Raw genomic sequence first — 27,223 nt, 5'->3', positions numbered from 1 at the left:
AACAATTTTGATGATCAAGTGAATGAATCAGTGACGGAATTATGGATTTTTGAACATCTATAAAATCTAAAGTATACTCAAACTTTGTATGTTTAATTAATGTACTTGTGGTATTATATCTTGAAATTTTTAACTATCTGGCATTATCCAAACCAAAGTTACGAGGATTAAAAAATACGACGAAGCGTTTCGAGAAAAGGTAGGTGCCCTTGCGCTTCGCTCGACTCGTCTTGGCGGGAGCACTCTCATGCCCCCAGATCCCGTGCGTTTAATATTTTTCTTTACATTTGTCCAAAGCCACATAATTGTTAAAAAACACTAATCTAATCTAAATCACTCTGGTTCCATTTTTCCTTTGTGCAGTACGTCAATGGTAGGTAAATTTATCCCAAATCGTGGACTTTGTGCGGTGGTAATAGCAGCAAATTTGCAATAAATTTGTGTGCGTTGAAGCGCTGTTGGCTGTACGCCTCTCGGGAAATCTTCATCAAAAGAAGCTTTTATAATTGTAATCCTTTATAATTAATGAGAAAAGTATGTCCCGTAAAACAAAATGCGGTGCCAGCGTTGAATTTTATAAGTTTTTTTTTAATAAAACGACTTGGAGAAAAGAAAAATAGCAACTTTTTCGTCTGTCGAGAATAATGAACGGTCGCAACATGAACGGAATATCTAATGTTTATTTTCGGGAAAGTTTTCCATAAAAAGGACAAATTTGTAGTAATATTAGGTACAGTCGGCAGCATATAATCTAAAGATGATATGCTGCCGACCGATCTTATAATCTGTCAATATTCATTGCAAATTCGCCTCTATTACCACTACTTATAGATCCAAAGTAAGATAATACTTTTTTTTTAATAATAGACTGCGCCACCTGTTTCTTAAAAATACTTTAGTTTTCTTTTTCATTTATATATATATATATATATATATATATATATATATATATTTCGAGATTAAAAGTGTTATTTAAATATAAAAATGTTATGTGTTATTCCAGGTTCTACCCGTGTACCAAGTTTCATAACCAGTCGATTTTACGCCAAAGAGTAACAAACATACACACATACATTGCGCAAACTTTCACATTTATAATATTAGTAGTATATAATTAGTAGGACTTGTAAGTATTTAGTAATATTTTGTATATCGACGAAATTGCGTCTTTCTTAATGAAATATACTAACCAGCGGCTGCCAACAGTACAAGCTGCAAGTAATAGGAAGATATTTATCTCGACTAGTCGGAGCACGACTAGTCGCCTAGTCAGGCGCAAATCGCAATTAGATTGCAATTTGTGCCTGAGCTAGCTAAAATGTAAGATTTTTCACCTACCCTAGTAGATTTAAAAGTACGACCAACAGCGAACTGAAATTGTTCTCTGTTGGTCGTACGAAAATTTCAAAGGTCGCTAAAACATTGAGGATTTAAAAAAATATGAGCGTAGATTTGACTCGGAGATCAAAGTTGGAAACTCAATTTGAAATTTTAATATTTTGTCCAATTTATTCCACAGCATTTGCTCCCATCGTTGGTGATTGGAAAATTTACCGAATTTACACTTTAGTCCTTTCTATTTCACCGTTGTAAAGTTTATGAATAAAAATAAATCGGAACAAAAAAATATAGTCCCTTCCGTTATCTGGAGTCAGCACAAAATGTCCGTTCTTTGAACAAGTTCCTACAATAAATTAAAAAGACTATTGACAAATTAAAATTTTTAATTAAACTTAAAAACGGGGTTGCAAACTCACTGACCCACCTTGAGTCGGGTCAGTGAACTGCAATAATTGCAGAGTGCATGTGCACTAATGTCGCTAATGCACTGGTATGCACTGCCGGGATTCCCTATTACGTGGCTTTTACGGGTTAATTATTCACTACAAATATAGCACTAACATTTATAATACTGTCCTTATGGTTGGTTTTCGCTTGATTTTGATAAAAATATGATACGTAAAAGCGAGCTTATCCGCAGGAAAAACTAATGGACAACCGTACATGATATGTTTGCTAATATGGATCATCGAATAAGGATAAAGTAAATAAGTACATTCCAGAAAAGCTTTAAATACATACATCCATAAATAAATACTGTTAAATTTTAATTCACAATTTAATGTTATGGCTCGCAATCGTTCACAAAACGTAATCATTTAAATTTATTCGAATTCATTACGAAAAAATAAAAACTTTTTCTTCTGTATACTCTATTTTCGAATTCCGAACGAACTCGCTCAAGTCAATTTCACAGCTGACAGATCCCGTCAAAGGCGTAGGTGGACACCGCCGAAACGAAAACAAATCATATATTTTTTCACGTTTTCCGAGTACATAATCGAGATTTACTATGATACGTATCGTTGCGAGCGTGGCGAGAGATTTGATCAGGTATCAGTTGATTTATTTGACTTAGCACAAAATGGGACATGAATTTTTCTGTTACACACTGTACTGTACAGTGCTGTGGTTTCGCGAAGTTTTAAACACCAATGCAAAAGATGTGGTGAGTGTAAAAGTGCTTTTTCAAAAAGTGGCCTATGTGCTTTATATTACAAGAAGAAGACAACCCTTAGTTGTTCTGTTTTCTGTCTTCATTCAGAGTTCTTGATTTGATAATCAGATATTTTTAGGAAACTATGGTTTATGATAATAATCTTAATCAATTTTAATCGACGGCTAACACGATAAACTACCCTCCTGCCTTTGAAAGCGGTTCTATTTACATACGTGGTCAGTTATTAGATATCAGTCGAAACAAAGTTTAAGTTATACTTTTTTTTGTAAATTGCATAACAAAATAATTTTATCTACCGAGGAACCATCAACGCACATTCACGGGCGTAGCGTTCAAAGATGAAGCGACCAGAAAGGACATCGTACCGTGCCTAAAGCAGTCCGTCTTCCGAGAGACGAGTGAGCGACATGCGAGCACAGATACAAAGGCCCCCAAAGCCGCCAATGCCCCCAAGGCCGTGGACCCCAAGTGTACCCCTAGCCCCAAGGTCGCCGTCAGTAAGGGCACCAGCAGCAAGTCGAGGAAGTACCCGCCCGTGCCAATGCATGGGCAGAAATTTGTAGAACCCGGGGTCACAAGAAGATATTCGCCGTTCCATTACCCCGGCCAGGTAACTTCAAATAGTATACCCTTTATCCCAAAAATCGCGGGTATAGAAATAATAAGCTAATCCTTCACAGGCGCTTTTCCACGTTAAATTTAAATTATATGGTATTTCTCAAAAAGCTACAAACTACTGGCATTTCGTAACGACCACTAACTGTTAGCTTGTGTGTACGCGTCCCTTGCGGGTGTATTTCATGGACAAATGGACCTCAGTCATCATCCGACCACCGTCGCGAGTAAGACCTCTTGGTGCATTGCCGTTATGTGTTAATAATTAAGTAATATAGTTTTACAAGTACACTTTCTTATTATTTTTGCTAATAAAATACATACCATACAATTCATTGTGCAAGCTTATCACTATTCATAAAGGCACATATATAATTGTTTACATTTAAGATAAAAGACATCACTACTATTATCGTGAAATCAATGTGAACACCGGCATTGGGTCCTGAAAAACAAACAAATCGCAAATAACAAGAATCTCGTCCAGAAGCAATTCCCGGCTCGGACGGCTGAACCAAAACAAATTAAACCAACCACAATCCACTCCGCAAATACCTGGAAAGTTAGGGTTGCCAGCTAAAAACAAATTAAATTTCTCCTGGAACTGTAAAATACATAGTTTCTATATTTTGAAAATGATAATTTTTAAGTGATCGAATTAATTGAATATGAAATTATTCCATAGGAACGCTGCTGTTTAAGTATTTTCTGCCACTTTGCATAAGAAGGGTAGAAAGAGAAAAATTATTGAATATACTGAGCAATATATCAACATACATATAAATGTACGTGTAAATACATGTAACTATGTTCAAGTTGCATTCAGAAATACGACCAGACAGTAAATCCATTTCGCAATGCAATATGAAAAGAAGCTTACGCTCAACGAAAAATATATAAATTAGAATACATACAATACAGTAACCCTTGCGACCGGTGTTGCCAGCCCTAATCACCGCTCCAATTACTGGAGTGGATTGGATCTTATCCGAACGGGACGGGACGGTAACTAATACAAGGACGTAACGGACTGGAAACTTGGAATGTATTAGTTGGATTTAGTCTATGACAGATTTGACACTAAGTCTATTTCTTTCTTAGGAAACGGAACACTTTGTACAACAATTTGTACAAACATTTCATCTTTAAAATACAAAACTTCACAGGTGATGACGACAATGCATGGCTGCGGATGTAGTTGTAAAATTGAAACAATTTGGGTAAAGTTTTACGACAGGCCGCCTTGCCTGACATCATCCCTCTTTAAGAATCCTATATTGCTTATAATTTGCCAATGCTGTGTGTCCCTTAGTCGCCTCGTACGATCCACGGGATATGAAGTGGCCCTATCTAGGGCGGAACGCTACATCTGGTTCAGATTTCAGTGGAAGTATGAAATGCGTTGACGCAAGCAATTCCCAAACATTTGCAAACGCGTAACTGTGGAATTAATACTCATTTTAAATCGATTTGAAACACTTTCTACGCCAAGTTTCTGGAAATTAAACATTTGTATATGTAATTATTGTCGTAGATAGATATGTCATCAAGGAGGATATGCGTGTCAAAGGTCTGAAAACTAGGGATGCCGACGACCGTACGTAGTAGAGATGAAAAAGTAGGGAAGCGGACCCTCAACGGCTGGGAAGAAGCCGGGTAAACGCTCAGATGAGAGAGATATATGTAGATCTTTTTAATTCATATAATTCTTGCATTGCTCTGTGTAGCATGCCAAAAGTAAAGTGAACTTTATTTTTAGTTTTTAACATTAACTGAGTTTAGCTTTTTTTATTCAAATAACTAATAATGTTATTGGAGAACTCGAAAATCATTCTATAATAAACAAAGATTTTTCGCCGTCCAAATCCCAGGGATTCCAATCGGTGTGACTGCGAATCCCCGAAATCCCTTGTGTTACCGCAAGCTCTGGCTTTGCGGTATTTTGACATATTTCCGTCTCGAATTCCATTCTGCATTGATCTTTTATTTGACAATGACAAACCTTCGACCTGATGCTTCGATTAAAACTGGTCTAAGTTTAGGCACAAAAAATGTGCAAGAAAATTTATCATTGTGTTGCAATTAGGATGGTCGAAACGACGAAGAGGAAGAAGAATCTCTATCTGCCTAAACTCCTGGAACCTAGAAGCGAATATTGACGCCAATGCGTACTGGAGATCACTAATCTCTACTCGTTCGCATTACTTTGTATTTCAGAATAATTTTGATCTAGAAGGTATTTTCTTGATGGTATACAAAATACAAATAGATATGACTCCAGGAGTGCGCACTACATCAAATTATCAGCAAATCACACGTAGCCCTGGCAGAAAGGGCAAACCTAAGAAGCCGACTGCTGGCTTGATGTCGTCAAGGACTATTTACACCAATGGTCGGAAAACTAAGGCGTCGAAGTAGCAGACCTGGACTCCGATGCTATATAGCTAAGAATGATATTGAGAAAACGCTCAGATGAGAGAAAGAGAAATAGAAATCTGTTACATTAGTTAACGCAAACGAATTTTAGACTGCAGGAGAATGGGTGGTGGCCCGAGCTGATGACATCCTCAATTGGGGGCGGAAGAACTCCATATGGCCCCTCACCTTCGGCCTGGCCTGCTGCGCGCTCGAAATGATGCACTACGCTGCACCGAGGCAAGTATTTGGAGTTTGTTGCTCTCCTTTTCTTATTTCCTCGCATGAATCTGGTGTGCGGGGTCAAAGTAGTTTTAAAAATTATAAGGTAACAACTCAGTGATTTACATTAATATTGAAATATCGCTCGACTTATGACAAATTTTAAATTGAATTATGTCTTTGTTATCCATTGCTTTAAAAGATCCTTCAAAAGTTCAAAACTTCCAACGATACTTTTTAGTATCGAAATCTGGACTGGATAAGGAACTATCGTGTTCCTTGTCCTGTCCAGATTTCCGAAAGGTTTATTTCACTCTTATTCTGTAATCTAAAGGAGCTAGTCACGAAGTAAATACATATCAAACTGATGCAAATTACTGCATCATGCATTTTGAGCGTGACATTAGCTTCTAATGGCCCGGGCGGCTATCAACTCCGAAAATCGGAGTCAATTATGCAAAATGTTCTCGGATTATGCGCCTCAAATTTAGATGAAGAGGGTAAACTGTTATGTAAAAGCGAACATTGTATGTTTTATCGATGCATTAATCTTTGGCGAAGGTGTTTGTTAGTGGAGGCTACGTAGAGCAAGTTTTTACAGGCTGTCAACTTGCAATGTAACTATGTATGTATATCCCTGTCTATTCGGGTGGAATCTTGTAAATACATTTTGAAGACATTATTATGATAATCATGACCTGATTATGTACCCAGGAACGGCTCTAGACGTAGGAACTCCTCAACGGTTTACAGCACCGTCCAACATGACGTTTTTGTAATTAAAACGTTTCAAATTTGATTGAATAATATTAAAATGTTGAATAATAACCACTCTGTAAAACTTTGCCTTATTTGTATTTACTTCAATGAATTCGAAGATAAAACGAGATAAATTTATATATATAAGACATGGCAAAATTGCTATGATCAAGTAAAACCTTTGCAAAACTATATTGCTAGTACTTTCACAGCGAACAAAGTTAAAAGTTCGCTCCGAATCCTGGCTCGCAATCTTTTTAGAACTCAAGGAAAATATTTCCAGGATTTACCAATAAATTTTATCTTGCCACCCCGCTGGAAGATCTTTGTAGTCAGCTTCAAAAGAGCACGTAACTCGAGATATTCCCTTGTTATCTTCCTGAAAATATTACTCAGTCTGCAAATTGTTAATTTAACTCTTAACGTTTTCTTAGATCCTACAATCGATAGTCGATCATGAATCATAATCGAGTTGCAAGAGTCTGTTATCCGCACGCCAATAATCTCTTTATATTAACTTGTTGCATAATTGACGTGCTCCAACCTCATCTGATAAAATAATATCGATCCTATCTCTTTGTTAGTCTAGACCAGTCGTAAATAGATTTCTTGCTTCCCCGCTCCGCGTCGTTTACTATCACATCATGCAAATTGAAATAGTTATGATAATATTGAACGAGCTATAAATTTTCATCAAATCGCTGGTCGCTGATCGAAATTTTAAAGGAAAGTCTATTCTCTTTCTCATCTGAGGTATTCTCAAGTCAGAAAAAAAAGGCTGCGCAACAAAACAAAACATTGCTCGAATTGTGACCCGCGGTATGAATGACGATAAACCTATATACTTCTTCTCTTAAAAAATAAGATCAATGTATATAAGTACGACAAGATCTAAAAACTGCCACATAAAGTTTCACTACGACGGAAAATCTAAGATCCATAGAAAACAACTTTCAGTCCATTAGTCTGCGATATAAAAGAGCGTTCGTAATACCTTTCTTTTGTAAAATGCGAGCAAAGGCAAATGTGGCGCGGAGCACATTGTTCCTCGTCGTTTGTTTTTATTGTTACTACTTCATAAAATTCTCCACTATGCTATACTTTTTTACTGATCTTCTGGACTACAGTGTTGAATTTGCAAGATAACTAGTGAGAAGATAGACTTTTCCAATATTTAATCAATTCTTAGTAAGGCCCCTTCGTATCAGTTCATAGTAAATCTCTTTAAATTGCCATATTTACTGTTAACGAATATATCAATCCAAGGCATAATTCGGTTTGCGCGCAGTGTTCTCCCGTTTTCTTCCAAAAAGTCCGGCCCAAACTCAACTTCAAAATAAATAAATCGGTTATTTCGATGGGATTGCGACAGATTTTTTAGAAATAACTAAAAATATTAGGCGTGTCACAGAAGGCTGTGACCCTGATGATGATGGACCATCATTTTAATTTGAAATATAATGAAACATTAAATATGCCTTTCAAAAACTCGCTTAAGACCGGAGTGGTTTGAAAGGCGTTACAAAACTGTATCGTTCACCTTTCATTGTTAAAACGGAACATTTTACACTTAACATCTTGTGTGACAGACGGAATGAATCGATTACATCGTCTAAATAGTATTTCTGCAAAGTTCTGTTGTAAAGCTATTGTTAGGATATAAATTGAAGATTACAAGTAAGAAGTCGCAAAGGCCAAATGTCGACATTTACCCCCGAAATGTCATCAGAACGGGGTTAAACATCCATCGAGAATTTGTATCGGATAAAGTAGACAGCCAGTCTAGATCCCGACATGTGATTTTCAAAAATAGGGCCACAATATTTCCAGGACGTTACGAGACGACTAATGAATAAAAAACTTGATAGCTGATGGCAAAAACAGCTTTCCTAATATAGATTAAAGCAAATCTTTAAAAATTAAGGTTTATTTTTCATATGGAACTTGAGCTTTGAGGCGTCTTAACCAGTAACACAATGTAACACACTTAAATGAGAGAGAAAGAGTGTAATCACACGAATTTACTCATTTCTTTTCAGACATTGATAAATCTGTTCAACTTCCCAATTTATGTAATAGATGAACCAACCTAAAACTAAATTTTTATCTATATTCAATTCCTGATCTGGTTTTCTCCCACTATCATGTTCACACAAGAGGGAAACATTTTTCTTTAATAAAGTCTTAGTCATGAATCAAAATAATAAATAATGCCTACTATTCAGATATGACATGGACCGTTACGGCATGGTCTTCCGCGGGACTCCGCGACAGACGGACGTCATCATCGTGGCGGGGACGGTCACCAACAAGATGGCACCCATCTTCCGCAAGACCTACGATCTAATGCCCGAGCCCCGGTGGGTGGTGTCCATGGGTAGCTGCGCTAATGGCGGAGGATACTACCATTATACATACTCCACTGTTAGAGGTTGCGACAGAATTGTTCCGGTAAGTTTTCGAAAATAATGTAATAAATAAAAAGGGCTCTTCAGTTGTGGTCAAGACTGGGTCATAATGGACCCTGTAGCTGAAAATGCATATCATCATAATAATAATTCTTGGCCCGGTTTCGCATGGGGTTATTTTTGTATGTATGAACTTGCCAGAGTAAATTGTCTAAATAACAGTGCAAACTACATAATACGTTAAAACTTAGAAACAGTTATACGCAGAGGGCGACTTCGCTTTATAATATGTAGTGATGATAAATTTATAATAAGTCTAGAAGATATTCGACATAATAAAGATAAAATATAAGTTGTTTATCTATTGCTAGAATAAAAGGAAATTAACCTCGATTCCAGTAATTGTTATTTCAATAGAATAACAAGGAAGACAAGACAGAAGACGTTAAGCGAACCCACGTCAGCGAATATGAAGCGGATGGGACGCATTGTATATGAGGAGGTGCTTAAAGAATTTAACTATATAGTTATGATAGGACACATAATTCTGAAAATTTTACATAAACAACAGCATCAGCAGTACTTCAGTATGGTGAAATATGTGGGCAATTTATTTGAACACTCACAAAAAAAGAACAAAAGTCTTCGAAAATCAAATTATTATCTTTTTATTCATAAACGTCTTCTTATTTCTAATTGGCATATCGTATCATGTTACTGAAATGTTCCGATACATTTCAGTCATATTAGTCTAACTTGCAACGACAAGATAGAACTTATCTATATAGAATAGAACTTATCTGATTTCTGTGGAAGGGAAATTCCATAATGCCCATTATGGAAGGGAAGGCCCCAAAGGGTTGTTTGAGACAGCTAATTGTTTTCTATTGTTCACCGCGCTTAAGGAATATTTCTTATAATGATGTTTCATTATAAGAAAAAGATTATACATTACTTACATATTCAAGTAAAAATTCGAGTTAATATTAGGTAGTGGTATTTTTTGTATTAATTCAATTTTGGAATATAGCAAATCTAGACCGCAGAAATATCATTAATATAGACGTATTGGCAATTGGACTAATGCACTGAAAAAGACCATGAACCGGGGTAAAATAGGGTTAATACATTATATAATATATATGCACTGATTAAAATACGGATCAATCTCGACGAAGATGTCGACTATAGTTTCAATCTACTACGTTTGTCGCCTTCGTATTTTAATGATTACATTAGTATTAAATTATAATAATCTATCTCTTTTAGGTGGACGTGTACGTGCCTGGTTGTCCCCCGACTGCCGAAGCCCTCCTGTACGGGATGCTATTGCTGCAGAAGAAAGTAAAGAGGATGCGGGTCGTCCAGATTTGGTATCGACATTGAGGAATATTTTTTAAGAATCTGTGAGGTCTGATTAACATGCAATTGAAGATATGGGAGATAAGGAATTTTCAGAAAATCGCGATCGAAAAAGTTCAATAGAACGCATCGATCGATTGTACTTTTTCTATTGTGAATTCGCTTTAAGCGAATTAAGCGAATTCACAATCGTCATCACAAAACCTTCGATGTTGGAGAAAATTGATGAAATAAATTTCGATTGCATGAGAATCGGGTCCCAGATCGTTCAGGTAATTAGATTTTTTTTACGTTCTACTAAATTTAAATTATGTTTACATTCTATTAATATTGCTAGAAAATTCTGAAGTTTTACTTATTTTTAAAAGTCGATAAAGATCTACAGCACAATTATAAAATAGTAAAGGTTGAGGTTTATTGAATACTAAAAAAAGGACAGATGGTTCTATCAAATGGTGTACAGGGTAAAGCAGACATTGCGTCTTCGTTTTGTCGTTTTAATTAAAACCTAAAATTACACTTTTTGTTCTCATTCGAATTGAAAGACACTTGGAAGAAATATTTTTTACCCTTTCAATTAATACTACCCGTAATAGGATGATTAAAATTTAAAATGGGGTCCATTCTATATCACCCGGGGCATTTATTTAGCTCTATGTAATTCATTCTTACGCAAATTACTAATTGAGATCCGGAGAGTTAATTAAATAGGGAAGGAAGCAACTCCTACATATTATGTAAATATGTGTGAACTGACATAACATACTTCACATACGAGCTTTTAATTGAGTTTGACTTCCTCCTCCTATCTAGTGTACATATGTAAATAGGAAAGGAATCTAGATTAATAAATTTGGGGGGAAATGCAAACAGTTTGGCAGCTATACTTAAGGTAACTCTCTTATCCTCGTATGTTCCCGGTTGCATTTGGAGCAATGATGTTGCAGCCCGCGGTCAGCGTAAAAAATATAGAATTCACTATAGAAAAAGTAAAATAACAACAAATTGTAATTCAAAAAATAAAAATAGGTACTCATGGAACACAAAATATACAGTTACACGTGGTGTTATTCGATAAAAATAATATCTCCCTAGAAATTGTGTGAAACTCCAGGGAATCCTGGTATCATGTCAAGTGAATGAACTTTCACTCACCGCTACTGAAGATATAGAGAAAGAACGCTTGCAATACCTGAAATTAAAAGAAATATTTTATTTAAAACAGCATATGATAAAACAAATGCATTGAAATCCAAATATTTAATATATAACTTCAACTTTATTGCTATACATTTATTCCTACAGAAGCATCAAATGATCCGTCTAATATATTTCCAAACGCTACTAATCCTTCAATTTCTTCATCAATTTCCTCAAACATAGTTTCTGTGAGTGGAATGAGAGCAAAAGAACTCCCGCCAGTTACAACTTCAGCAAAGTAAGACGAATGTCTGTCGAGTTCAGAACTTTTGACTTGTAATCCGCTTATTGTTCGTAGGTCCAATGTACGCTCGTTATGGAAATTGAATTATGTTTGAAAAGCTTCTAATAATATTATGCTATCGTAAGTACCATAAGAATTATATAAGCCGATTAATTAGTCTCAATTACCATTAATATTGAATACAAAGAGAACAATAACATTGAAGACTAAAACATGAATGTATAAATATATTAGGACAAATTACACAGATACAGCTTAGCCCCAAAGTAAGTTCTAGACTTGTGTTATGGGATACTAACTCAACGATACTATATTTTATAATATATACATATATAGATAAACATCCAAGACCCCGGCCAATCAGAAAAATATCATTTTCCTTCATGACCCGACCGGGGATCGAACCCGGGACCTCTCGGTTCAGAGGCAAGCAGATTACCATTGCGCCACTGAGGTCGTCAAATTAAGAGAATATTATGTCATAATTAAGAGAATATTAAAGACAAAAATAATAACGTCAATAATTGATCGAATAAGGAAAATACATACCGAACAGATTACAAAAAAGATACGTGATAACCAACGATACAGTATTTATGTCATGACAGTCAACAGACATTATTTATCTTGAAAAACAAATTGCATTAAAACGATAAAATGCTTAACTTTTGTTATATTTTTTTTAATCTACGCATCATTTGGCAGAACTCCCAAAAACATCAATCCATATCAATCCCATCGCATAATAATATAAGGTGCAATAAAAATGGCTTTCAGAGTAGCTTTTCAGGCGATAAAATCTGATGGCCTTAAAGATAGGAAGCAGCGAAGTCGGAAAAATATCTGAGTGCTCTGCGTATACTGAGTCCTTTACAATCACTAGTAAGTTTCATCTAAAGAACTTAATTTACGGGTTTGTAAGTTGACACGGATGTAATTTTACGTAATTACTTACACTAAAAAGCTAAAATAACTAAAATCTGAAAGATTAATTTGTAAATACATTACCACAGGTCCGTTCCAGCGTACAAAAAAAATAATTACTCCAATTCCAGATATTTGAAGTAAAAATAAAATGTGATGCATGTCTGCTTCGTCTGCTTCTTTTGCGTCCTTTTCTTACAATGTCCTTATCTCGTAATGTCCTTTTGAAAAGGACATTATGAGAACAGGACATTCTGAGAAAGAACATTTCGAGAAAAGGACATTGAGAGAAACGGACATTTTGCGCCAAGACGTTCTTTTGCAAATTGGGCGTGACCAGACACGTGTAACTGTATCTTATCGTGGAAGTCAATGTGGGAAAGAATACGCCCATCTATCTACTCACGCCTTGAATACAGTATCGATGTATCTATATTCAAAAAAACTTGTTCCTGCACTTACAACACGGTGATTATGTGTACCACAACAAGTCAATCTTGTTAGTAACATTTCTCGCCTCATAGCTATGAAAATATGATCTATATTATGCATCCAAAATTCAACTTCCTCTTTAGTGCATTTAAGATTTAGAAACGGTAGGAAAGTGGACCCTACGCTCCGACTCTTTGTGATGAAGGAGGAATCAGAAAAAACGTTGAGATGTAAAAGAGATGGGGTTACATTATGTCGTAAAGGAAAATATAATTTCAATATGAACATAATTAATTTATCAATGTATTACGTGTACACGAGCGGAAATTGACTATGAACCAACTGTGTCACTCTTTTTGTTCATATCCCGATTTTAATAACGTCACGGAATTCAAGAAGAATAACATCATCTCTCATGCTTAGCCCTAAATATATATTTTAATGAATCCTCTTAAAATTCTTGGCTTAACGTGATGTCATTCCTTTTACCCAAATTCAATATACATCCCTTTTACGTCGAGTGTTGTCCTTGTATTTGTTGTGTTTAAATGCTTCGTCGTAAGAAACACCACCACACACTCCATCACCATGACGGGACATTTGTAAACGCGCGGAATGACATCACACGAAGCCCCCTGTGTCTGAGCTGGCATAAGTGCTGTAATTATTAAGATATATGACAGCGAGTTAAACTCAGGTAAGGGATAATGTATTCTGTTCTCGTTGGAGGATGTTGTGACATAGAAATATGTTAATCATCAAACAAATTTCTTTTAACACTGAGATTATTTAAATGTTGAGAATGTGAAGAACCATTTCTTACATCTTGATTGTTTTATGTATAGTTCCTTTTGTTGTTCAATAACCCTGCCTACCTGACTTTCATGCCCACGTACTGAACTACCCAATGCACACATTTATATGAAGTGACCACATCAAGAATCACAGCATGTCAGTTCACTTTATGACGTATTTTATATTTAACTGATTGAAACAAAATCCACTCATCTAATCCATTTCAGCTTCACCGCTTGTTAACAGTTTCCTGTAAACTTTATTCCGTTTCCTGTTGGGTTTATGATATGCAAATACCAGTCTAATATCTTCCTCTGTTGCTAGGATAGAGAACAATCGATGAGTTTATTATCACCGCTAATCACTTCCCACGATGTCGTTGTATCGTTACGTTACGGAGAATTGTATAACTGAAGCGTAACAGTTATATTCTGTTGCTATGTCTTTTTTTATTATCTTAAGGCAAAACTCGTGGTGTTGAACACACCTTGGAATTTCAATTATCTTTGGCAACCTTTGTGTTCTTGAGCATGGGGATATATAGAGTATTGTTTTGTATATTACTAAATATCATTCCCCCTTCCTAGAATGCAGATAGGTATTCGAAATATATTGATTTTGGGTTTCGATCAATCAATTTGTATCTACTTTATCCGTTTATCTATAACGTATACCGTTAATTCGCTGTGGCAATTAGTATAGTTATGTATACTGTTAATCAACATGCAATCTGCCCTACCTTTATTGAAATCAACTGAGATAACAATGGATTTAAATATTTTATAAATTGAATTGCACTTTTTCATCCAAATCAAACTAAACTGATGTGGCACCAATAGAACAGTTCATTAAATATTCAACAGTTGCATATTAATAGAAATCGGCTGCTTTCATGCAGAATGATCATATAATATAGACACGTAGATCCAGCGACGAAGCTAGAACAATAGGCGTAAGAAAGCGAGATTACGATCTATGCTACTCTCTATTACCTAGGTATTCTTGTAACTGACGCTAACAAGCTCTTCCGAGGCATACTTTTTACACGTTATGTAGATTTCACACTGACCGGTTGGAAAGTGACTTGGATCAGGTGTTTGAAAATAGTTATATTTCTAAACGACATGTCAATGACTATCAGCGTCTGTTAAATACATAAAATCAATTTTCGCCAAAGAAGTCAACAGAAAATACCTAATTGAACAGTGCTTTTAGAGTTAAAACGTTTATTATATAGTGTAGTTCCAGTAGTTCACATTACATATACATTTTTGACATGACTGTTGGTTGAACTTGATCTGAGAAAATACGTCACCTGTGCGTTTCGTCTCCCGTCTGTCTGGTCGAGGACAGCACGTGGAATGAGTCATAACATAACCACATATTATTGCAGCCAGTGTAGTAATATGAGGACGGTAAAATGTTCAAAAGGTATTTCTAAAAAGTTATGGCGTGAAGATGAAACTTTCCAACGATATTAGACGGTTTTAACTTTGGAAAGGGAAAGCTAAGCAAATGGGAAAATTATGTTACTCTCTATCACTTTTATACAAATGGGGAAGATCGCCCAAGAGGCCATACAATCAGTAGTAGATTAAACTAAACTAAAATGTAAACAATTTAACAGTCACAAAAGTAGCACAGCCCCAAGCGGCAAACTTTACAAACAAGTACATAACTTGTAACCTGTGGTGCCTCGGGGGTAATAAAGCACCGCACCGTTTACGCAACAGAAAACAGAACTTCCAGTTAGAATAAAAATTACGTAAACACTTTTAAAACTAAAATGAAACAGACAAACAATTCAAGACCAACGACAAAAAATTGAAACAATTAGTTAAATTTCGCAAAATCACGCCGAACGAATTTGCGTAAAAGCCTGTGACAATCACTTTCTATTTCTACCCTTACATTCGTTTTGTTTATCCAGTTCATTGTACTTTAGGGACAAAACTAAATAGAAGGTCGACCTTCGTGAAGCTAATTCAATCACTCGTTTGTTACATGATTAAATGGGGTCTAAAGCAGTAATTTGAGAAGTTATATGGCAGCCTAAAATACTTGGAAAACCGTTGAATAATCAAATACGTTCTCTTTGGTATATTTACATGCGTAAATTATTTTATATATAGCAGCTCTAAAATTCAGTCATATTTAATGTCATTTAGAAATATGTTTATATTAAGAAACTATCATTTAAAAGAAATCGATATTTTTTTATTTGCCTTCACCCAAATCTACTAGATGGATTGTTATGAAATTTGGTACACGGGTAGAACTTTTTATCTCGAAATTCCCGAGCGCAGCTAGTTATTAAACAATAATATACTCTGTTTCATTATTATTCATAGCATATGTATGTACCTCTACAGTTCTTATCTTATTATATCCTTCTTATTACTTCTATCAAAGAATGCATGTGTTTTATTCATACACATTCATCATGTTTACAACAACATTCCTAACATTTCCGTACAGCAAACATATTATTGAAATAGACGCGGCCATCTTGTATTGTAATTACAGCAAATGTTTATTTTTCATTTGGAATTACTTCCGACATCTTGGAATTAGAAAACGAAAGCAGCGCTTCAAAATCATTTAGGTTCAGTTAAAATATGAGCATCAATTTTTTTTTCATCAAAGATTTCGGTAAATTTTAAGAAATTCCGTCCGCAGATATGAAGTAAATGATACCTATTTACGTTATATTTAAGTATATTATATTTTAAAAAATGGGATAACAAAAGTTAAAGTTTTAAAATTAATTTGGGGCTAACTCAATCTGTAATTTATCCATGTGTATTTACATATTTATTTTAAAAAATCACGTTGGCTATATCAAATTCATTCCAAACTTCAAACAGATCTCGAGCGACATGCTTACATAACAGGAGCCAATGCAATGGGACTAAATTAACTAATACCATTACAATAGCATCAACTTCCGTTGCATTTGCAGCTAGACAATAGCTGTGATATGGCTGTGATAATAACTATCATTTGTAAATATACGGGTTGGCACAATAAAATCTACATTTACGATCGCAGCTGAACTAATTATGTGTTCAGTACAAAGCTGTTTATACGTACCTCGCGTCTTCTATCGCGTGGAAATTGTGTGATTCTGAATAACCTAAAGCCATTCTTATGAATGTAGCTATAATATACTGAAAGATTAGCGCGTTCAAAAAACCATCATACTTTCTTCAGTTTTATTGTATTATTAATTTAGATTTGTATTTTAGTTTCTCCTTTTGCATTTTTTTTTCATTATCCTGGCCACAATACACACATTTTACAGCAGTTCATTTAATACTAAGTCTCTCTTCATTTGTTTCTATTATTGTTCCGTAATTATCATCCTTTCCACATCTTTAACCACGGTGTATATACAAATGAAAATCGAATAAAAATTTGACGCCAAATCATGTAATGGATTTGACGTCCCAATATATTGTTATATTATACTCTTATATTTCTGAAAATTAAAGCAATATATTCTCATTTAATTTCACTCAGCGCCTGTTTATACTTTACAAATAAAGAGTTCCTCTCAATTACTGTCGCGACCCTCGCTGTGACCTTAATATTAAACTTGAGAGTTCAAAACTCCTCGGATCTCGAAAACAATTTGGCTTTGATCCAAGGTCTCGATAGAACTGCAGTTGACAGAATCTGGAAAGTTATGTAAAAGCAAGTCCAATATTGACAATTGTTAGTGAAGAGCAGATGCAAGTTCACACTGGTTTTGACTTTCATTTTGTGATCTAGATTCTATAATTTTAATTAATAATTGATCTTTTGATTGATTTTTTTTGATTTGAATAATTTGATTATCAAAAATGTTCAAATTGCTACCGCTACTGCTTATTAGAAAGATATATCTGAACTCATTAGTCACATAGATATATAATATCCATCAAAACCCTTCTAAAACGCCTATCCCCAAAACAAACACATCGTCTATATAGGTGATACCGCCTATTTTTAGAAAGTCTCCGAGCCGGGTATCACCCGGAGACGACATTAGTCTATTTATATCTATGGCTCGAAGTTGGCCTAGGCCAAGGTCGCTTGTGATAAGTATGTTAATATCCATATTATTTTTGTCACGTCTCTAGATAACATAACATCGAATCACTTCCCGTTTCTGTAAATTCGTTAGCTCGTGATCAACCTAACGGAATTTGATCAGATTTATATATTTTAATTTTCACCTCCCGATTAGAGGAGTGTTATAAGTTTCACATGATCTGTATGTGGGATTGTAGGTCTCAAACGGATAAATCGTTTTGATCTATTTCTTGTTTGAAAGGTATTTTAATCGATTAACCATGATTCAATATAGGATTTTTAAATTTTATTTTGAACATAAGTCCATTCCAGTAAGAATTTCCAAAAAATATTCAATGTACAAATTTGACCTTTCGTCAGTTTTATTACACTATATCTATATTGATTAATGTTTTTCTAGTGTATAATAATATAAAAAATAACCCCGTAGTCAAAAGCGAGACTTGAGCTTTTTTAAAAATAGTTTCAATAGCTCAATAAATCTAATAGCAATAAAAAACTTATAACTTTCTCAATACACCTCAAAACAAAACCGTATTTCTGACGCGGACGAATCGCTCCGAGCTGTGATTAATTTATAAAAGCTTTTATCCCACAGTAATGGATGTACGGCGTTGGGATTCTAGTTATTGTTTATTGATGAGTTCGTCTGATCGATGGTTCATTATTATATGTGTTATTGTGTCGAAGTTTGCGAGGTGAAATTTCTGATTTATCAACAAAACTAGGATTAAAGTTTAAAACAAAACAACGTTTCATAACGAATGGTGCGCGCACCTGTCATCAAATATATTATAGTGTCGACAATAATAAAACCAAACAATTGGCACTTCATGCAAATAGTATACGATGAAAAGAAAATATTTGGACGAGTACTCCAATACAAGACTTTTTATAATTACCTCTTTAACCTGCTAACCACAATACAGAACATCTAATACCAGAGATAAAACTATAACTCCAATAATACAGATAATATTATTGTCATAAACTAAAGCAATAATAGATTACTATGCTATCAATGTGTAGAGAATTTGTCAACAACAATGATGCGGATACCAACTATACATATATCATCTGTGGCCTGACTTGACAGCCCGACTTGCCACGCCTCATGCCATTACACAGAGTAAGAATCAATACAGACTACTTTGCTAAAAGGTTTTAGATACTATATCATTTATTTCACCTAAGACTTGAACATTACGACAAGAATAGATACTTCACTTACAGTTGTTTCCATACAGATAGTATTACGAATTTATCTTACGAAATAGATAGTGACAGCTTGCTATCACGGGAACTAGGAGATTAATCCCTAGTTTGTAAGTGCTCTTAATTAATTCTTCCAATATTAGCATTACCTATCGTATTAATTAATTTCATTGTAAAGTAGTTGTTTCTTGATCAGAAATAAAGGTAGGGTATTTTGACAAGTTAAAATATGTCGATTGTGATTCGGAAATGTGAGTCAGATATAGTTCACGATATGTCCCTGTGACACATTCACTTCTTCTTCGACCTTCCTTTACTTGTGATCAAGAGACAGCTGCTTTTACAGAGAGCTATATATCACGTCCAGGACACCACATAATACTTGTCGGAATGGGTGACTTGGAGAGAAAGACCGAACTTCCTTAACGAATACTTTATTGCCAATTAATTAAACGTAACAATATGTGCGTCCTAAATGACAGCTAAGAGACGACTAGAGGCGGGGGGTTCGTTCACTAGTCGCCCTACATAAAATGCAATTCTGCAATGTCGCTACATACTAATATAATTAGTACAAAATATCTCGATGCATGTCCATGATACATATTAAACACTACACAAATAGATCGAAATGGAGAGAACTAACAATAAAACGCAGACTCCACATAAATATAAAATAATATGAAGCAAGATAAATTTACATGTATGCACGCAATGCAATGCTACTCTAAATATTTGACATGACCAATTTAAAATCGCCCAGCGGAGATATTTGGACGATTTCCAAAATGTTATTGCTAAGCACGCATAGATAAGGTTTTGGCACGCTTATCTGTTTGCTGATATATTTATATTATAGCTTTTATCTCTATGGTATCATTGTTTTTATGTGGATAATAGAATGCAGTGCCAGATTTTAGAGTATCTTCTTTTTTTTTATGAAATAAATTCCTTAACTATTTATAAAAGTTTTAGTTTCTCTCTGGACCCTAATTTTCGTAAAAAATCCTGTATTGTTACGAAAATACAAGTGTAAGTAGAGACCAAGTTCTCTAATCATCTTTATATGTTCATCTTTCTGAAAATCACACATGCTACTGAAATTCATGAACCCAACGGGTCGATCTCGATAAATTTTTACATTGTTTTCAGACACCGAACCGAAGTGACTGACTGTCAAAAGTTATTTGAGGCCCAAACCATTTAATTCTCCTTTCCCTTGATTTACTTTTAGAACATTATATGCTGAAGCTGTCGTTCTCAGACCAGCATGAAATCTTACTGAATCATCTAATTTCATTAAATAAGAGCAATCAGCACTGGAATCACAGTTCTTAAATATTCAGCCAGCAATGTCCTCTCCCAACTGGAAGGTATTAACAAAATATGTTGCCAACTCTCACTGAATACGGGAAGAGACGACGACGTATCAAAATGTTTGGAATTTATTCAAGTATCATAAACATTGTTTTGATCTTGCAAAGCTTGAACACATAGCCAATGACCCGTGGTTGCCAAAATCAACAGCCGTCGAGCGACATGATGGCTTTCAGTTTACAATCGTGTTTAAATTGCATGATGTTAGTTATGATATTGCTTCTTGTTGATCCTCTATGCAAAGAGTAAGCTGATACCGTGATCATCTGCGCATTTATCGATTCATGAAATTATTGTGATCTGTGAATTGGTTCTACTGGAACTGCTCAGGAAGGTATCGAAAGGTAAAATAATATCACTCTCTCCTGTCTCAGCCCTTTACTGGTTTCATTCGCAGCAATAAAGCGTTGTAGTTCAGGGCCCGTGTATAAATATAAGCGTGTAACACACACATTTTATTACGACTGAGTGAGATAATAACAACTACAACACAAGACATTTATCCGCCTTACCCCACTGCATGGGGTCGGTACAGAATGTAAGCCTCTTCCACTTCTCCCTGCTTGCCTAATTAACTGATCATTGTTACATTATCATGTCTTACCGAACTCACTCCATCCAATGCTTCTCCGGTTATCTTCTACTTCTTTTCCCACTCAATTTCTTATATTTTTACAATGTTGTTCACCTCCCTTCTCATAACGTGCCCATACCATTCACAATACAACACTCAATATTCAAATGCAGGCGTGTTGCACTGGCATAAGTCACATAACGACACCTAGTGCAGTGTTGGTGTCGCAAACATTTGCACTATTATGTTAGCGTACGGCCACTATGATTCTTGGCAAATAAGTAAGTATATCTTTATTTTTTTTTTTAATCAATAAATCGTATCTTTATCTTGTCCTACATAATGAACTTCATTATCTTCTTGGTATTTCAATTTAAAGACCTTATCGTGTCTTCCATTAACGGAAGACTACCACTTACATTTATGAACACCCTATTCCATGATCAACAATTGCGAAAGTAGGTAATCCCGCTGCATCATCAATCTCCTCAAAAATATCATACAAATCTTTACCTTTTATTAGCAGTAGATAGTCACGGACAGACAGATTTCGACTCTTAACATATAGTTACGTATAAGGTTTGACTATCAGAGAATGTCTTATGGGATTAAAACCATCTATTGTTAGTTTTTTACGTTGTGCACGTTGTGCAATTCAGTTTAAACCAATAAATAAGTTATCGTTACAGTCAGAAGCGGCGCAGAAAATTCATAAGTGGAAAGCTCTAGACCAAGATCCTCTTGCTAATACTAAGCCATTAAAGTAAATGTGGTCACCCTACATGCAGCGGTGTGCATGTGAAATCGTATTTTGCATACGATACGACTGATTGGTGTTCGGACTTGTTATTATAACATTCAGGCAAATTACCTGTATTAACAAGCTTCTTTACATCTACTATTGTTATGGAAATTTAATTGAGTAGTTCAATAAATCATTTCAATTGAACTAGTAAATTTATTGTTCGTTCAGGTACACAACGGGTATGTTTATAAAGTATGACATTGACTGCAGATATTTTCACTTGCGCCTTGGAGGCGGTAGTAATTGTAGTAAGTAATTTATTAACAGCTATTTTGTATTGTAAGTCGTGCAATTATGACTATTTAAAGAAACCATAAATATTGCCGATTTAAACAAATAAATATCGACTTTGATGATGAACGTGGAAACTTAAAGAAACGTCATTGGAACAGCGAAAGTGATGAAAGAAATAATTTGGATTGAACATTCATCTTACGGCTTGAGGAATAAATGTTATCATGAACCATATACATTCTCCACTACACGAAGACATACCTGGAACAAAAAGAATAATATTTAAAATACAGAACTCGATCAATATAGATTTTGTATACAAAATATTTTAATAAATAAGTAAATCAAATTAAAACAAGAGCTACCAGAGATTATTTCTGTTGTATCACTGTTATTGAATGAAAATCAAAATCAAATTAATTTATTTTCTGAATAAATGAATTAGGATGATGATATATTACTTGGGAGATTTTTGCGTCTGTGTGTGAAAACATTGTGCAAACACATTTATATTTTATAACACTAGGCAGTACTAAAAAGGCTAGCTAAATATATGCTCCAATCACATCTGATCTCAACACCGCTAGACTTAAGAAAGTTGCCACAAAAAGTTGTTGATGATTTGGAAGTCAGTGAGCGTACTGAGCTTAGACTCTATACGAACTCCTCTCTGTTATGGGGTCGTGTTTGCAAACGATTCGTCGATATCGAAAATTAATGACTGAATCAATTAATGATTGAGTCGATATCGAAAGTAATTAATTTATGCAATCAAATTTATTTAGGCGTTTTACAGATTTCATCTTTATATTTAAAAGGCTCGAGAAAATAATTTATGTGTGACCATATTCAACCGGAAAAGGCATCCATTTTTATTCAGTAAAAAAAATCACTTGACAAACAATGATACGAAATTAATTTCTGAATCAATTCATATCCACATCCGCCAGGCAAGTTACGAAGGAATAAATTAATTATTGTCAGTATAGATTAACTAATGACTTGAAAACAGTAATCTCCTGTGACTGCAATGGAAAGCAGGCTGTTCTATACCGATGTAAAACGAATGTCGATATGGGTGCTTATGATATAAGCACATTATAATGACACTCTTTGCCCGTGCAAATTTCAGGCAGAAAAATGCTTTATGTTTGGATGTCCATTCTTGAAGGCTTGTGACTTAGTGCGGACGGCTCTTGTAGAAATTACAATATCTTATCATTATCATAATTGACAAACATATATGGCAAACATATTTTTATTTGGGAAATGTTTCACATGCGCCAAAACTGAAAGGTTTCAAATCTTCCCAATATTAAAAACAATGGCAATATTTTCACACTAATATAAAGAACTGAAAACATGATCCTCGTTTGTTTGAGCACTCGAGCAGAGGTCCACCATCTCAGGGGTAGTCACAGTCAATCCAAACACACATTAATCTCCCAGAGTGCCTTTTATGCCATCCCACCCGAGTGGCTGTGAAAAGGTTCTACTTGTCACGCACTCTCGTAAAAGATGACTCCTTTTCTATGTCAAGGGTTATTGTTGTATCTACTTGTACTTGGTCGTTTCATTCATTTATTGTCATGTTATATTGTCACTCTGTATCTTGGGTTAGCATAGCATGTAGTTCTTTTTTTTTCCAAAATTTGAAAACTCGTTTTAAAACGGTCAATATGTTAATTGGCAATAGGTTGTTGTTGTTCAAACAGATTAAAATAATTAAAGACATCTGACGAATTTTCAATTAACGGAGCCAACCTTCCGAAACTGAAGGTCGTAATAAGTCTAGTCTAAATTACATACCAAAAAACAGTTTTTCGACATAGTCTGATATTAAATCAGTTAGTAACTAAGTTGGATCTCATTCCAGTCTTGATCCCTGTGGATTTGGTTAGATAAACATCCCAGTTCTGGGGATTTAGGAAAATTGGCTATACTTTGACTTGCTAATCAAAGTGGCTACAAGTTACAAACAAGGTTTGCAACAAACATTTGTTTTTTCACCGTTTACAATATTTATTTCAACATTTATTATAGATCACTATCCGATGCTTTTGGATATAAAACCAAAATATGAACGTGGTATTAAGGAATTTCCTATAAATAAATTTAGTGGCATTGTATGACTTAACGGCTTAATAATCTGATTTTTTTAAGTTCATTAGGGTTTTACAAATGAAGCTGTAAATGTATAAGCAAATGGAATACAGTACAAAACTGTTTATCGCATTAGAAGCGAAGTACACAAAAGAAATATCAACATTCAAACAAATAAAAGATACAAAGACGGACTTATCGCTAAACCGAACACTTCCAGTCAACCTCAGGGAATCAGTTTCATTTCAGCAATTCAACGCCTTATAAATATAAATAGATAGATAGCATTATCTCTAAGATCACATACAAAATTCCCTAATAATGTAAACACGAAACAACAAGCAGTATCACAAACCACGTCCAAATTAATTCAGAGCACGGAATTGACTTGGCACGTGTCACGTCGAAGGCAGCGTGTTCGATCATATTAAACAAGATTACACCAAATTATGTTTATCATAGCTTATTGCTTATTAAATCAAACAACAAAAGATCATAAATCTGATTTAGACGTATAATCCCAAATATACGTTGAAAAGGCAGATATTATATATATGAAAACTAGCGGCCCGTCCCGGTTCCGCTCGGGTAAAACCGTAATAAATCATACACCTAAACTTTCCCCTGGAATCACACAATCTCTTGGTGAAAACCGCATGAAAATCCATGCAGTAGTTTTTGAGTTTATCGCGAACAGACAGACGCGGCAGCGGACTTTGTTTTACAATATGTAAGGATAATGTGATTATGATCAATCTTCAAAATCTATATAGAAAAACAGAACCCTAACTGCATCCAAGCAGATCGGAAAACGCCGAATGTAGAAACATGAGAACTTTCAATCCTTTAGGGGAAGACAAAAAGGAAATTTCAGCGCTAAATGTATTAATTACATAAAATTCTAAATCATACGCAGTGACCAACAGGTTTCTCGTGTCGACCACAGCAGTCAAAACAATGACTCATTAATCATCTACCTACACACTTGATCATGTTAATACGTAGTAGTAGAATACGTAATACACACCACATAGCAAGCAAGAGTCAAACTACATTGTTTAAAATCTAAATTTTAACTTGGAAATTACGAATGTCTACAATTAAATCAATTTTCTTTTGATTAGGTGAATAAATTATATGTAAATAACAAGACAAGCATGACGTAATGTCGGCGATTTGTCAAGTTACCCAGCATGGGGTGATAACATTTTCAATTAATCTTAGCAAGTTCGTGTTGTATAAGAAAAGAAGGCTAATTCTCAATCAAACAGAGAGGCAGTAAACTCAATAGGAATCGAACAAAAAAGTACTGAACAAAAACGTAAAAGTATTGTTGCATTAGAATAATCAATATATTGTATATGAAAATCTGATCACGTGTCGGAATTTAGCCTTGACAGGGCCCTGCGTGTCTTCGTATCGCTCTAAAAAGGAGCCCTTTGTCTTACAAGCTCGTTTATCATATTGATGAGCCAGATTCATGTTTAATTTATTTATCATGTTTAAGGGCATCAGGTACCCGATCAATAAATAAACCAACTGCGCAATATTTCTTGTCAGTCAGTACCCACATACATATATACCACGTATGATTTGTTTTAATGCAGACATTGTAATTTGTATAATTGTGATATTTTTACCTAGCAACGTATAATTATCATAATCACATTAAAAGATACGAGTGAAATATAATTACTAAGTGTGTATTACTAAATTAATGGAGAACAAAGCATTTTTATTCTTCATAATTACGGTCGAATATTCGAAAACATTTTAGTTAATTAACTCCTCAATGTCACAATCTCGCTAGATAAATGTTTGACAGATGAAGCATTTTGAATATTAATTGAATAACGAACAACGGGACTATTTTTGAAAATAGTTTATCTCGACATTAATCACGCATGACTTAATATGGTCTCTGATTAACAGGTTAAATACTAACCTAAAACTGTAGCTGAAGGTAGGTAGATTTTACTCGCAGCGGCTATATACGCCACATTTTCAGAACAGACCGAAACGAATTTATTTAGCATAACGCAATTTTGGGGACGTGAGCTTCGGCAAAAATAAAGGGCCTAATACGGAGCCTTGAGGGACACCACCGCGGAACCGCAAGTGAATGCCAGAAATACTGATATTATGGTGTTCTGGCGAGTATAAACGTATAATAATAGAGTTTACGAGGTTAAGAGTAAACTGTTTACTGCCGGAAACCAAGGTTCGACTGACTAACTGTGAAAATATAAAGGCCATTCATAGAATCAGTAGCTTTGGATAGTTCTTACATACATAATAAATATATATTGTTGAGTCAATGAACAGCAAAGCCTTTTAATATTTCAGTTGCTCAGTAAAAATCTCGTAAACACTTAATGGGTAAAGTGCAGTTGTTTATGTGAATTGTTAGTAAGACTTAGGTAATAAAATAATATTATTGTTGTAATATTATTGTACTTTTGTTTTTGGATACATTTGTATTATAATGAATTTTATTACGATTGAGAGCAGATCGTTACTATGGTATATCATGTAAAATGTTACATGCCTATAGCTTAATAAAAAGTAAACCATTCTATTCAAATCGACTTATACAATGTTGTTGAATAACAGTAGAAAAAATATACTAAAAATACTTGACTTGTGTGAAGAAAATGTCGCAGAAAGAAACCTTCAGTATGATAGCGCCGATGTTGGATCAATAACATTCTGCAATAAAAATCTTGATAAGGAGGCACGCAAAGTTCCAAACGCAAGAAATATATAAATTCATAAACATTGCAGTCAATTTTATAGTAATATTACTTGGCGTTGAATTTTTATGTGAAAAGGACAATGTTCATGAAACTTTTCGTGAACTAGAAGTCGTTATATAAACTAAAATGATACATTGAGTCATAGTAAAACATGCCAAATCCCTTTAACCATAACGAGAGGAAAT

At 34.7% G+C, this 27,223-nt stretch overlaps 2 protein-coding genes across 4 annotated transcripts in view; one reads left to right on the top strand and one right to left on the bottom strand.

Moving 5' to 3' along the window:
• Window positions 1-27,223, bottom strand: part of KrT95D (Krueppel target at 95D) — a 98,688-nt gene that overhangs the window by 27,140 nt on the left and 44,325 nt on the right. The window lies entirely within an intron of this gene.
• LOC128677116 (NADH-quinone oxidoreductase subunit B 2-like) lies at window positions 2,129-10,783 on the top strand. Its single transcript, XM_053757741.2, has 5 exons — window positions 2,129-2,394; window positions 2,822-3,131; window positions 5,664-5,791; window positions 8,758-8,983; window positions 10,210-10,783. Exons 1-5 carry the CDS (start codon window positions 2,354-2,356, stop codon window positions 10,324-10,326), a joined length of 822 nt encoding a protein of 273 aa, XP_053613716.1. The 5' UTR covers window positions 2,129-2,353; the 3' UTR covers window positions 10,327-10,783.

This window comes from Plodia interpunctella, chromosome 17 (assembly GCF_027563975.2).
Source record: "Plodia interpunctella isolate USDA-ARS_2022_Savannah chromosome 17, ilPloInte3.2, whole genome shotgun sequence".
NCBI lineage: Eukaryota > Metazoa > Arthropoda > Insecta > Lepidoptera > Pyralidae > Plodia > Plodia interpunctella.
The sequence above is the reverse complement of the archived record's forward strand: the minus strand, read 5'-3'. Positions and strand labels throughout refer to the sequence as shown.

Coding starts and splice junctions, on each gene's coding strand:
- LOC128677116 (XM_053757741.2), top strand. CDS start 2,354: ATGATACGTATCGTTGCGAGCGTGGCGAGAGATTTGATCAG. Junction 5,792..8,757: donor ATGCACTACGCTGCACCGAG/GCAAGTATTTGG, acceptor CCTACTATTCAG/ATATGACATGGACCGTTACG. Junction 8,984..10,209: donor GTTGCGACAGAATTGTTCCG/GTAAGTTTTCGA, acceptor TATCTCTTTTAG/GTGGACGTGTACGTGCCTGG.